A 14,777-nucleotide genomic window follows, 5' to 3' on the forward strand; every position below is an offset into this window, starting at 1 on the left:
GTAAAACATGGTAACTGTAAAAATGAAAACTTTTATAATGTTGAATTGTTTGTTAATTACAATGTTTTACCTTCAACCAGCAGTCACTTACCATAACTGAATATTAGCATTAATAAAACAAATTTTGTAACAGATTACGTAATCACCCATAAAAAAATTAGGGTTGCCAAAAACTTCAATACTAAAAAAAACAAACAGTTATCGAGTTTTACATCGGAACACCTCATACGTCACCTATAAATTTCAACCCTCCTATAACCGGAATATTAAACGTGATTTAGTACTTTAGTTATTTATCAAATTTTGATTGTTTAAAACAAAATTAATTTTGATTAGTATACTTATAAACCCTAACAAAGAAATTTGGTGTTTTAAGGAAACAATTAATCATGAAGAAATGTAATTCAGTACTATTGCTTTTCCAGCTCTGAGGGCCAATGGATTTTGACATGCAGAAGTGATGAATTTCAATTAAATTAAATCAAATCAAATTTAAATTAAATTGAATCCATAAAAAATTCTCTGACTATGCTATAAGTGATTTAAAAAGTTAACAGACTCAGACTGTTGTACAAATGAGTAATTTAATATTTTTATATTTAAATCAAAATAAATAGTCCAAAACTAGTCTGGATATTTATACTTCACTAATTGTGTTTTTTATAAACTCTCTTGGTAATAATATTTGCAAATCTTCATTAAATTTCTCATGGAAAGACAGTGTATGTAAATAAACAGTTTATTAACTCTCTGACAATAAAGAGCTTTATTCTTATCTACTTTTATATTGGGTAGTCCCACATTGTTAAGATCCTTTCACCTGTAAAAAAATTCGAACCAACCAACAATAACAATACGCAACAAAACTGAAAAGGTACACTGTTAAGGAAGGATGCAGAGTAGTTCGACACCAACAACCATCGGACTAATACATTATTAAAAATAAAAATAAAACATGTTTTTTTAAAAAATCATGATGATTCATACCAAATGATATTGTAAAAAAAGGTTTCAAGTTGTTTCACCATTATTGCAGGTTAGAATATATAAATAGATATTTGTACTTGAGTACATGTGTATGTTTCATACTAGGATACTGAAAAATAGACAAATTAGACCAAAACATAAAACTGATGTAATGAGCGAAAATTTGAAAAGTTTTTTTATTATGCTTCCAGAATTTAATTAATAATAAATGATAGGTGTTAATTTTCAAAGTTTATTGTATTCAAAGTGATGTTCCTCACTAAATGTTGAGTAAATATTTACATTTATATAATACAAATAACTTGTGCTTACCTCACTACCGCCGGCAATGTGTTCTGAAGGTGTGGCGGGACTCGACTGCTGCTGAGACTGAATGATAACTGGCATTGTCGGACTTGCAGAACTGAGTGCTGACTGTCCAGTCTGTTGGTTAGACTGTTGGTTACTGCTTGTGTTTGTCTGGCTACTGGTGGAATAACCTAGGAAAATTCGATAATGATAAAATGTATACTGATAAATTATTTGTAGGAACAAATATAAAATAAGAGCCTCATAGAATATTTAACAAGATGCCATTAAACAGAATTTGACCAAACCTTTAAATAAGAAACTGAATGCATAGTAATCTATTTATTTAGAACTAATAAAATTGTAAATCTATCATTATATCATCTCATTAGATGATAACAGATAACGAGGCTACTTACTACAAGAGGTTTGCCTAGTGTATCATTACGAACAAATAAAACAAAATATTAAGTGTTTCAGATAGGACTTCATGCATTGTTAGAAAAATTCATGTTAGAAACTTTCATACACTGATAGAATAATGAATTTTCGCAAAAATTAAGTAATCAAATATATATATATACATAATTATTTAGGCATATATTCATTTGACTGAGTACATGTTCTTAACTAATTCTATTAAACATTTAAACTGATGTTAAACAAAATCAATAACTCTATAAACTTTTTTTTTATGTTATTAATAAGCACTTTTAGATCTACAAGTACCAGGATTATTGTCATACTGACCAGTGGGAGGTGGCTGCTGCTTCTTTTTTAGTGCCTCTTTATAACACAGGGAGCAGAGTCCATCAGTGGATGGGTTACCATAGAAACCACAACCAGACCTGCAGAGAGCCTGCATTGAATTAGACTCTCTCTCCATTGTAGCCACTGGAATCAGAAAACAATCATTTAAATTTATAATTTCGGTTCATTATTATAATTTCAACAATGCTTTATAAGCTAATAAATAAAATAGGATACATCCATCGAGCTCATGACAGAAGACATTGAATACAATTTTGACACTTTTACCTCTAAATGATAATGTCTGTATTAACCCATAAAAATATGTGTACTTTCTAATCTATCTAATATGGATATCAAGTATTTAACACTGTTACCGAGTAATTAGAATTTTTTTAATCATATTTATTACTTTCAAACATAATAAAAATGTGATGACCAAGTAGCTTATTATTTATAATAGAATAATTTTATTGAGATATTGTTTTTACTAAAATCTGGTGGTGTGCATAGTCAAATCAATTACCAACATATTTCTGAATCTCATAAGCCTTTTGCCAGGACAAGGATATCAAACTGAAGTAAGAAAGAGTTTGAGGATAGTATGTATTACCCTTACTTAGTATATCATTAGAACAGGGTGATTGTGTAATTCACTGATTTCAGACTTGAATTCTTTCCGAGCTTAACAATTGGAGTATCAGGGGGTTCAAGCTGCTGACCTAAACTTTCACAGGCCACAATGGTCCAGGTGGGCCATCTAGATATTAAGATAAAACTATAGTTCCTGTCCACAGCACCGATTGGCAATAGAAATAGGCAGTTTATAAGTTTTACAAACATAGTCTTTCAGAGTTTATTTTATTAATTGAAAAGGAAGAGGAGACTAAAGGTAGTTAAATCAAGCAATATTTACAATATTTAAAAAGTGCCTGAAATTGGAAAATGGTGTGGTATAGATAAACCATTGTAGTACAGAAGATTTACCAACCGATTTATCATTATTTAGATCTTGTTTATAATGACACAGTTATCTGGATTATCATATCATCTAATCTGAAGATTACAGAGTACTAACATTTTATCTTCTCTTAGCCTTTGATGCTATCTTCCATGTTCATAAAATGTCAAAACATTCGCTTCACACATCAATATATAGCACACAGAGATCGTCATTAAATCACCGTGTACAATAGTGTTAGGGTAAGAAAGAGATTCCCATTACAACGGTAGCCAACACCAATAATCACTAAGCAAGCTAGTCTACATGACCTGTAGTTAAAAGATCTTTTAAGTAACGTTTCTTTTTGCACTTCATCAGTGAAAGTTACCAAATTGAAAATCATCAGTGAAACAAAATAGATTAAACAGTACAAATTAAATGAAAAATAACCTGCCGTATATTGCTATATCAACTGGTATAAAGTATAAGTGAACTGAATTTTCAGCATAAAATAACAAAGATACCAACTTATCTAAGACAAGAAATTGAGAAATTTTATGAAATAGGTATCTATCTCACAACGCCATTTTCTTTTATTTTTTAGCATAATGATATCATAGCAAACCACTAATAACTATCAGAGCCTAATAGGCGATAATCTTTCCACATAAGCTTTTTAAGAGTGCTGCGGAACATACAAGATTGTACTTGGGAAAACTTATACATGTAATATCCTACATGCTAATGTTTATCCTAATGTTGTAAACCTTACAAACAGCTGATATTTTGTTAGCGAATGCTTGTGTAATTTTTCCTTAAAAGAATATCCTTCTTAGGAGATGATTTAATACAAATACTTCAGTTTTATTAGAGCTTTCAGCTGTCTCTACCGCGTTTTTATTTGTCACGAATTAAAATAGATAATTAACAGCATTGCATAGTTGCTTCAACTTAATTAGACCTAATGAACTCATGAAGATATACCTAGTGAACACACACAAAGGACTTCACCAGAACAGAAATCCTGTAGCCTGTCTTCATCAAACTTTGAATTTCAGACCCCAATGTACTTTAACATTGGGTTTTTAAATGATGATGAAATTAAAATTTCAGGTTAATTGGATAATCAAAGGTGGACTAAAGTTTGATTAAAAAATTCTATTTAAAGCAGTAAAACTAAATAAATGTTTAAAGCAATTGTAGATGTTCTACTAACCATAAAAGAGGAAAAGAAATCCTGTCCACTCTGCTGTATCTAGTAGACAGTATATTTATTTAATTCCTAATTATAAACTTTCTCTTACATCAATATACTCCCTCAACTTCAGTAGCTCAGTGAACTGAATCATTGATAGGCTTATAGAAATGAGTTGTAAATTATTTACAGCTCCTAACCTATCTCTTTTAAGAAGAGATGACCAACAGTATAAGAGGTAGAGGTGGAACCTAAAGAGTCACAAATCCGACAAAAAATAATGGATATATCTTGCCAGATTAATAAAAAAAAATTAAAAAAGCTAGTCCTTATCTGTGAAATCATGAAAAGGAGCTGTTTAACCTACATATATGAGAGATGAGACTCATTAATACATGAAGAATCAGAGAGATAAAATGAGTAAATATTACTTACAATCAACAAACAAAACGATGAGGTGTGTGTGAGTTGTCCTGCCCTTATAAGATCCTCTCCTTTCCTGTTTTCTGCTTATTAATGAGCCACTCACAGGCAGGATAGGAATTGATTTTAGTGTGCACAGCTTAGTCTTTTTGTCTGAAACAACAATATAACTTGATTAATTTATAGCAAAATGTTTCTAAACCATTAAATAATAATACTTGGCTGTATAATCTACTTTAAATATAAAAGATGGGATAGCAGTCTTTACACTAAAGTAAAAAACTGTACTACATCTACTTAAACTATTAACTTTTCTAATTGGCAACACATTTTAGCTAAACTTTATCTATTACCAAACTATTTTTAAATCATTAAAAATGCATAGTATTGTTCAAATCTGATTAATCATAGTTAGTAATAATTATCACATACATATATGTAGTTACAGTTATTGTTTAACAGTCCCAGTTCTGTAGTTTAAATAGTTTCAGTTCAAGTCTAATTAGTTCGTTTGACATCCTTGCCAGGCTTCATATCCAATAATCCAGATAGCTTCATATCCAAACAGTTTTAGGTCTGAATAGGGTAAAACAGACCAAAATTCTAAACTTTGCTATAAAGCCATTTGTGATAACTCAAAATGGCAACTGATTATTTTTTAAAAATTTATAACCTTCAACTCCTTTATCATGCGCACTTCTAAAAAATGACTGGTCTTCGAGTATTAAAAAAAAATTGAATTAATCAATGTCACAGTTTCTAAACTAATTAATTAATCATAACCAAACCTACAAATTTTTGCAGTTAAAGTTCATTGAACCATCTCCCGATTCTTGTTTTTTAGAAGGTCTAAATCATAAAGCGAGTTAAATACATAACTTTTTGTTTATTTTAAATTATATAATTATCAAGCAGTAAAATCTTATTTTCATTAATAATATCTGAATATTTTCTACTTACTTGCCTGTTTATGTTTTTGGATTTATTCTAATCCATCTTAAGAACTACAAATCGCAGGTAATTTTTTTCCTTTGCCTACTGTATATTCCATTTATACATATTTTGTCTTTTTAAAACATTCTCACTGGACTGCAGCAGATTGTACAGTAATAATAACAGAAACATTAAAATGTAAAGAAGTGGAACATAAAGGAAGGTTAATTAGCTGAATTATTTTTAATTTAATCTTAAGACCCCTTCTTAGTAAATTAAAAAAAAAAAGGCGAAAATATTTATCTTCTACTAGTGATCTAATTCACTTATTAATTGATTAACTTAAAATGTCACATCCAATTAATGGAATAAGCTTCCAATCTCTAATCTTTTAGAAGTTCTCACGTTCGCAATAGCTTGTTTAGAACGATGTGGATCTAGAGTGGGCCCTTCATGAAACAATTCTACACTTGGAACATTACCACAAAATTCGTTCCATTCCTACAAACAAGCGGGTGCTTGGATATTTTAAGATAAGTAACTCACTTAAATTTTAAAATGCAATAAAGAAAACTAAAAAAAAAAAAAAATTCATAATGTAAATAATTAATTACTAATGCAATTAAGGCGAAGGAAAAGAAATAAAACTTATTTGACCATACTGTCAGTACGTAGCATAAAAAGCAATATGGATTTATTAGAAACAATCTCTTACTACCTCCCACTCAGGATGGGATTATTATTTTATTGAAGAATCAGAAATTCAAGTTATGCTTAAAAGCCTAGAAGATTATAAAAATTACCTCAATCAAAATAATGTGTCAACTCTCTGTTCAATTAAAAAAATTATGAATCGACAAAGGAAATAATTAATTATTTAAGACAAAACATTGATCAATAAAAATATTACCATTAAATAATGATAATTCTAATCCCTTCTGATATAAGGGATTAGAATAATAGGAAGATTCTGCAGTAATACTTAAATTTAAGGCATGACAGAAAGCAAGGAGCAGCAACTTAAGCCCGCAGTTTAACAAATAGGAAACAAGGAAGACTGCTACAGTCCAGGGGGGAAACAGAAAAAGACAACCCCAAATTCCTAAACGTGAGGGTTATGGTGACTTCTTACATAGTAAATTTCAAGCAATAATCTCACTTGGCAACAATTGGATCAACTAATGTAACAAGAGCAAGAAGAAAAGGTATAACCTAATATATAATTATATAGAATTTAAATAGAGTATCTAAAAATATTTTAAAATGGTTGTAAGAAAAAAATAATCAACATCAATTTGCATTATCTAAGGGCTCCATGAAAATCTCTTATAAAATTGTTTCTTTTATTCCTCACAATACATTCTTTTTAATGAAACAGACCCTTTGTTGTACAATTACATCACCCTTTAACCAAACAAAGTAGCCAAAATTATCATATAAATATAATAATTTTTTAAGACAAGAGATGACATTTAATATTACAAACCAAGAGAAACCGAGAGCCAAAATTAATAGGTGATTTTCGTCACAATCCAGGGCAGAGCGGTGATTCACTATGACTAATTTCAACAACCCTTGGAGATAAAATGGTGGATCCACTATCGGAGTTGTTATCACCGTCCTTATTGTTCCAACTGCGACGTGCTCTATTGCGGCAACATCATCTACTCAGCCGATAGTAAATCTAAAGCCACAGATCTGCTATAGCGGCCTTATAACCTAAATTAGATCTCTAAACTTACTTATCAAGAGGCGAAATACGATGTTTCAACAAGCCGCATAACGTAGTTCACTGTACAAGGAACAACATTACAAACCAACAAACAAACGTAGTCAAACATCATAACAAGAACCGGACTTTTAATAATTTTGCAGTTTAAACCATAAAATTAAACAAGATGTAACAAACAAAAATAATGATTAAATTCATTTGTATATTTTTATTAACAGTAATAAAATGCTAAGCGAACGAAAATTTACAATAATAACAATTTAAATAAAAATAGCCAGGAATAAACATATCTATAAATCAAACTAAAAACTCATTAAAAGGCGTGAACCCGCGACAAACCTATTCTACTTACATCACTGGCGCGGATTCATAACCCCTGTAACTAGGTAACACCTAAAACTACTGGTAATGTGCATTTGTTGCAAGATATTTGACCCAGATTATATTTATTTCATCACGATGAGAAGTCCAAATCTATGAAATGATTTTTTATTTTATTATCACACCCCATCCTATTTAAACCACTGATTCAATGTATCACTACTATAACAAACTCAAGTAAAAACCAACTTACCGAAAAGCAACAAGATTCTGACATATGGAATACTTAATTCCACTTACCACTGAAGTTAAGTCCGATTTCATAAATAGCAACTTAAGAAAGCAGAAACCTCTAAATGTATGCTCTTCCACATGACTGACAGATATGATAACCACTCACTTAGAAAACAATCCAATACGTTTTTTTTGTTTTGGTTGAAATTGGATAATACAACACACAATGGCGGCAACAGAAGCTTAAGTTAGCAGATGGACAGGCAGGTAGATCCCATTATTTTTTCATTAGTCATTTATGAATAGATTTGTGATTTGGTAAATAAAATATAAATTGTTAAAGTAATATACCGTTTACTTCACTAGGAAATGATGCAGCGTAGTTTGCATTACAATTTAATCTTTTTTAAGTTGACAAGATAAATTAAATTAACTCCTAACCTAAACTAATTAAAAAAAAAATCGATTGTTAAGTTGTAAGGTTTTAAGATTTTTTTTTAAATGTAGACATTGTTGATTTCTTGATTAAACAACAATTTGATGCTAATAAATCAGTATTTTATTTTCTTGCTGTCGGAGTAAACATATATATGGAATTCATAACAGCTGGTCACATCACAGTTATCACACAGCTTATCTTAAGGAATTTGACTTCTTCAATTCAGATAACAACCAGAATATTTCAATATTTATTTTGTTTTTAATATAATTATTGCCAATTTTCTTTGAACTATTTCTAAAAGTAAATTTCCACATTTTTGTTAAGCAAACGAATAAAACGAACAGCTCACAATTGGCAACGCGAACACTAATATGCGACTATTGGCCAAGACAGGTGCGTGATATAGTAGCAGAGCTAGTTTTCGTCCCACACGTGCTTAAGTAGATATGGGATATCTATAGAATATAGATATTGATGCCGATTAACAATATAGATATATTTAATATATAGATTTTAAAAAAATGATTAAGGCCTAGTTAATCCGAAGGTTCGATCGCTGGCTACCCACATCTACCCAATTACGCCCGTCCAAACCCAAATTTACCAGATCTTTCTTAAGGGATATTTTCATTCTGATTCAATCATTACTTTTATTATATTTTTGTCTAATATCCGATGCTAAAATAGGAGATGACTGATAGCACATTTAGTTTATAAAAACATATTTTGTAAGGTTAGTTTTATTTTTGATTATAATTTTATTGAAAACAAAAATAGATTAAGTACTTTAATTTGCTTGAATGAAAGCTTACAAACTAATATGATACCAACTTGGGTGGGACGAGACGCCCAACAGTTATGGCCGTCGTTGTATCGACAATCAACGTTGCAATACTAGATAAGCCAAGCTTGTAGGTACCATATTAGCTAGATTATGTATGTTATTTGATTAAATAAAAGGAATGTTGTTAAGATTATCAACTAAAAGCAAATTTATTAAAAATCTTTTATTAATTGAATTACCAGGATATTAAGTACTTAGCAATATCGGACTCACTATTGGTTAACAAACAGATTTAAATAATATACTCCCATTTACTGGGTGTGAGTTCGCATTATTATATGGAGTCCCCAGAACGATGCGTTCTGCAACGTCCTATCTCACACGCATCAAATGCGTCCCAATAAGTGCTTTACATAGCAGGAGACACTTGATCCACTATAGATACTGTTAAGAAGCGATTAAAGACAACTGAGGGAGCAGATGAATTACAATTCTTAGACAATGCGAACACTATTTTCACAAAAATATGGGATAGCCCACTATCTGGTCCACAACACAGAAGGTTGGTATTTTCAGTTGAATGGTTTAACGCCTTTGTCAACTATAGTTTTTTTTATAATCCCAGAACTCACACTATTAACTTTCTTTCTATTCTATAAAAATTTCTACCTTATCCTAATAACTATTCGTATTGATTTGCATAATTATTTTATTGGATATATATCTTGTGTGAGACATCTTTTATCTAAACTTCGGTACAACTTCACTGGTGCTGAGCGAAGAGATCGGCTATTTTATGATCTTGACAATTACTAGTAAAACTTGGAACCTGAACATAAACGGATGTCTCCGATTAGGGGGTTAGGTTAGGGTGGAATAACTTGGTATTTTATTTAGCTGTTGGCTCTGTTTCTTACATGCCAACATTCATTATCAGATAAGGTGTAAAGGTTGGATAAACTTATTTTTGTGAAGTTTAAATTAACCTATTGTGTAATGTTCTTGTTAATATCAAAAGATATAGTTTACTTTACTTTTCATTTCATTTGATTATATTCTACTTAAATAATGTTAAGCAAAAATAATGTCTACTATCAACTGATGATGGCGAGTTAAATTTCGTAGGTTTTTTTTTATTTCTTCATAACGTATAAGTTGACGGCTAGAGATCTACTTGAAACTATATAAATGAGATGAACAATCAATAACGCAAAAAAGCAAAACAAAAAACTTCCTTTTGGCTTTATTTACAAACAACTGTGAATGTGTGTTATGAGATAAACTCCTAAATCGTATTTTTAAAGTTTAAGTTGGACATATAACACTTAGCTTTTAATGTTTAATGTAAGATCCTCCACGATCTTCTCCACAAATTATATTACAGAGGAGGATGTACTCAATAGCACTAGTTAGTTCTCGTTACAACCCTATATCCACAATTATTCTTTAGCAACCTCAAAAATATGTGGAAGATAAAAATGCCTAACGCACTAGCCCACTCCTGCCGAACCCCGTATGCCAGAAATGGCGAGAAAGGGGGAATAAAAAAAAAGAAGATAAAAATGAAATGGCAAAGATTTCGCTGTTTCAATGTAACATTTCGAGATGAGACGGTGAGAGAAAGACTAGATACGAAACAGGGACCCTAAACCCTAAATACTGAATAATTTAATTGTCAGCAAGTTTTCAAAAATAAATAATTGGTAGATTTGTTTCTCTCTTAAAACTCATTAAGCAGTAATTTTTTATACTTAGAAAACAGGATCGTGGAATGAAAAGAACAATTTATGGAACACATAAAACTTTTCTTGAGGATTACTAGGAGAGCCCAGGAAGAGAATATTACGGCCAAGGTGACCGACCCGGGAGCCGCCACGAGGCAAGGTCCCTCCGACGGTACCCTTACCTTCCAAGGCTTTTAGGTATCAAATACAATGCATTATAATGGTAGAGAGCGCCTGGTTAAATTTTTAAAAAAAGGTATCATCATGAAACCCAATGGGCACGAAAGGTACTATAATAGTAGAAATGGAAGAATTGCAATAGTGGAGATATGTGCACACTCTCATCATTTTTTTATTAGACTTAGATATGACTCGTTATAAAGGACGATCCTAGAGCGGGAGGACAGACAGACGGCAGACAAGAAGCGGAGTGCTGGGGCGCAGGCCTGTAGCGGTTCGATCCCTTCGGCGGCGGCACACCATCAAAGGGCCCTACTACTCCCCACGTCAATACTCCTTAGTAGCGGCTCAATTATATATCTATACAAATTCTAAATGAAAAAAATTAACAGCAGTAAAATTTAAAAAAAAAGCTTAGTTTGCTATCAACATTTAGTATGAAATGTAAGACGCCTGTCAATAGAGCTCCACGGCTGCAATGAATACTTGTTCGAACAACGTAAATTAACATATGAATAAATTATAACTTAAGGTTGTTTAGTTAAGGTCATCTGAAATAAAGAAAGACCTTAGGTAAGATAGAGTAATCATGAATTAAAAAAAAAAAACTGAGTTATAACTTCAATAAAAATTAACTGAGCATAGAGGATGTGTCATACTCCAGCTATCGATATCTTGAAAAATTTTCACAAAATTGGATAACAGACATCATTTTTCAGCATAGAGCGGCCAGCTGAAATTTTCTACTTTAATATATAGGAAGATGATCAGGGTTACGGTCAAAGGAAAAACAAAAATAGTTCTACTATTCAAAGTAAACGGGTGAACAGTGCATGTTTCTACCTTAACTATCCAAGACATGAAAAAAGGTATTATCAAGTTATTATGAAACGGTTTTTCTCTTAAATAACAACTGAAAGCCAAGGGAAACGATAACTATAATAATCCATAATATTGAATTCATTTAATGTTAATACATTAAAAGCTCTGCTCTGCTAAGTAACTAGAAGAGTATAGCTTCCTCACTTCATTTTATTTCCAATAATGCCTTTTCCAGTTATTTTTTCCCTGTGATTTATACTGTGTACATACTTACGAATATTTATTTCAATATTAATGATTTGTAGTTTAAGAATAAATCCAAGCAAAGAACCGTTAAAACTTAAAAAAATTAAATTACAACATGTATATATTGATTTCGAACTTTGAAATGGAACGAATCGCACGAGCTGTTTTCCAAATTTGCGTTTGCGAAAGCTTAAGTAGGAGGTAGACTTTACAAAAATGAATACCAGACCACGTCTAGACTAATTAAAATTTGTCCTTGAAATATTGGACAAGCCGTTATTGGAATAAAGCTGTTCCACGAAAAATACATCTGTGCAGACTTAAGCGATAGTATTTGAGAAGATTCATTTATACTGGATCATTTTAACAACAATCTTTATCATTCTTCCAAATTTAGGTGTTTTCTACTTTAACTAACCCACATACATATAACATAGCTTACAATGTCGGGAAAACCGTAGTAATCTATTAATAAAACAGACTATTATCTGTGGCCAATTTTTTTTTATCCCAAGCAGGATTCTGGCAATAAATAAAGTTAGTTATATCGTGATACCATATGATATTATCGATATTATGATAACATCGATGGCTTACTTCACATTAGTGCTAAGTATATTACTACTAGCTTTACTAAAAATACAATTATAGGTTCTCTCTTTAAGGAAAATTAATTGAAAATTCGTAATTTTTCTAAAAGAGAGAACCTTTAATTATATTATTTGAAAAGCTAGGGGAAATATCTTTAGCACCACTGTGAAGTTAGCCACCGATTGTACTTTGTAAAATTAGTTTACCCACGCGTAAGCGAATGCGGTGGATGGAATTTGTTGCTTTTGGATCACATAGACACCAACTCCCACAATTCCTGAAAATTTCATCAAAATCGCATTAAAGGTTCGATGTATAATGCACGGATACTAATTTCACTACAGATACGGAACCTAATTTATTCCTAGGTGTCTGAAATACAAGGTTAAAACATCGATTCTGAGGACAAAATTTGTTTTTTATTTCCTGCATGAATAAAAACCTTCCAGTCAACCTTTGGCAGTGACGAAACGGAATAATTTTAAGTTAATGAATAAAACCATCAAGATATGTTACAAAAAATTAGAAACTAAACAACTAATTTAAATTATTGTTTGCATTTTATTAAAATAACTACAACTGATTATGTTGGTAGCATTCAAAAAGAGACGAAATCAACGCAGGAGTGCGGTTCCAACGAGGCCTGGTCGGCAGATGGCACCTCAACTCGAAGCTATAATAAATCTTTCAGCGCAACATATTCTACATAGCTATTCAAAATCTATTACAATAACGAGGCCTTAAAATGCTCTGTTTTAAGTATTCATACTAAGTTTAATGAAACAATTTTGCCACAGGTTTGCTAGTCAGGTGTTGAGGACAACGGACTGAGGATAAGGCCAGCTGGTCACAACATCTGATGGACAGGTGCAACGCAACGACACGACTTTGTTCACAGTGAAGGTTATATGGAACAAAGAAAAAGACTTGATAAATCCTAAAAAATCCCTTTATCTTTTCCAGACTTTACAGTTTATAAGGTTAATAGTTTAATTTAAAAACTAACTTATTAAGAACTGGTAGAGTTGAAAATGAAATTAAAATATACATATAATTAAAACATATCAACATGCCATTAACTAATAAGGGTAGCTTTAACAGGTAAGAAAATATTTAGAAAAAAATCGGTTTTAACCAGTTATTCAATTCTTAAAATTAATACCTACAGGTTCCATAAGCACATTGTTAGAGGAACATATAAAAACACGTTATTTACAAATTGTAAGTAGAGTTCGGATCACAAAATTCACTAAACGTAAGTATTTCCATGTAAAACTATATTATTTAAATACCAATAAAAATATTTGATCTTTCAGAAAAGATCCGTCATTCAATAATATTGAGATGTATAAAATATTATATTATTTTAGGTAGTTTTCTTACATCGATGAAATAATGTAACAAATTTAATCAGCAATATTCATAACTTGTAACATCGAAGAGAAATATCGATTAAATTCCCAACGAATACATCGAAAACCAAGATTATAAAAACAGTACCATAAAATAATCCAGTATTTACCCGATCACTTGTTAATATTTACAGATGGATCCATATCCATATGGACATCTAAGTCCAAATACTGCCTACAAACATAAATTTCACCATTATTGTAGTATATATACAGCAGAAATCAACGCAATTGCAATGGCACTGAGATAAGTGAAGAACTTAGCAATTAAAAAATGTGGTGATTATATCAGACTCGCTGAGAGCCCTCATCATGCACCCGGAACAGCCCGGACTTCATTGTTTTAGAATTCATAAAAATTTTGAACGACGATGGAAAAATTATAAACTTGATCTGGTCACCTAGTCATATTGGGATTAGAGGTGACGAAATGGCTGATAGGGCAGCAAAAGAGGCGCTCACCCTTCTGGGTTGCGGTAGGTAAAGCTTTCTAGACAGCGTCGGAGCCCGCAGGACTACTAAGAGGCCATATTACGCTGTGGGACAGCAGTCCACAAAATAAATTGAAGGCGATTAAGAAAAATGTCAAGGCATGGAGCAGTTCCAGTCGCGGGAACCGCAGAGAGGAAGTTGTATTGACATGCCTAAGACTTGGGCACACAAGGCTCATACACATTCACTTAATTACAAAGGAAGATACACCCAGATGACAGAAATCTAATAAAAGAACTAGGTATACCTTCAAATATATCAGAGGCCTTGGGAAACGG

At 31.4% G+C, this 14,777-nt stretch overlaps 1 protein-coding gene and 1 long non-coding RNA gene across 6 annotated transcripts in view; one reads left to right on the plus strand and one right to left on the minus strand.

The window, feature by feature from the left end:
- drn (doctor no) overlaps positions 1 to 14,777 on the minus strand; it is a 51,643-nt gene that overhangs the window by 5,795 nt on the left and 31,071 nt on the right. For 3 of the 5 annotated variants that reach the window (XM_014424711.3, XM_067051526.1, XM_014424710.3), the window contains exons 2-4: positions 4,599 to 4,739; positions 2,026 to 2,169; positions 1,300 to 1,466 (exon numbers count right to left, since the gene is read on the minus strand). In XM_014424711.3, coding sequence (XP_014280197.1) covers positions 1,300 to 1,466; positions 2,026 to 2,161 — 303 coding nt within the window. In that variant the 5' untranslated portion in view covers positions 2,162 to 2,169; positions 4,599 to 4,739. Of the gene's footprint in view, positions 1 to 1,299; positions 1,467 to 2,025; positions 2,170 to 4,598; positions 4,740 to 7,261; positions 7,281 to 7,872; positions 8,014 to 14,777 lie in introns of those variants that run through there. The other 2 variants (XM_014424712.2, XM_014424713.3) reach the window with 2 other exon arrangements.
- On the plus strand, positions 7,934 to 13,553 carry LOC106683326 (uncharacterized). The gene is made up of 2 exons (XR_001343536.2): positions 7,934 to 8,073; positions 13,393 to 13,553. It is a non-coding gene; the product is annotated as an uncharacterized lncRNA (long non-coding RNA).

Source organism: Halyomorpha halys, unplaced genomic scaffold, assembly GCF_000696795.3.
Source record: "Halyomorpha halys isolate HHAL.00 unplaced genomic scaffold, Hhal_1.1 Scaffold478.1, whole genome shotgun sequence".
Classification (NCBI taxonomy): Eukaryota; Metazoa; Arthropoda; class Insecta; order Hemiptera; family Pentatomidae; genus Halyomorpha; species Halyomorpha halys.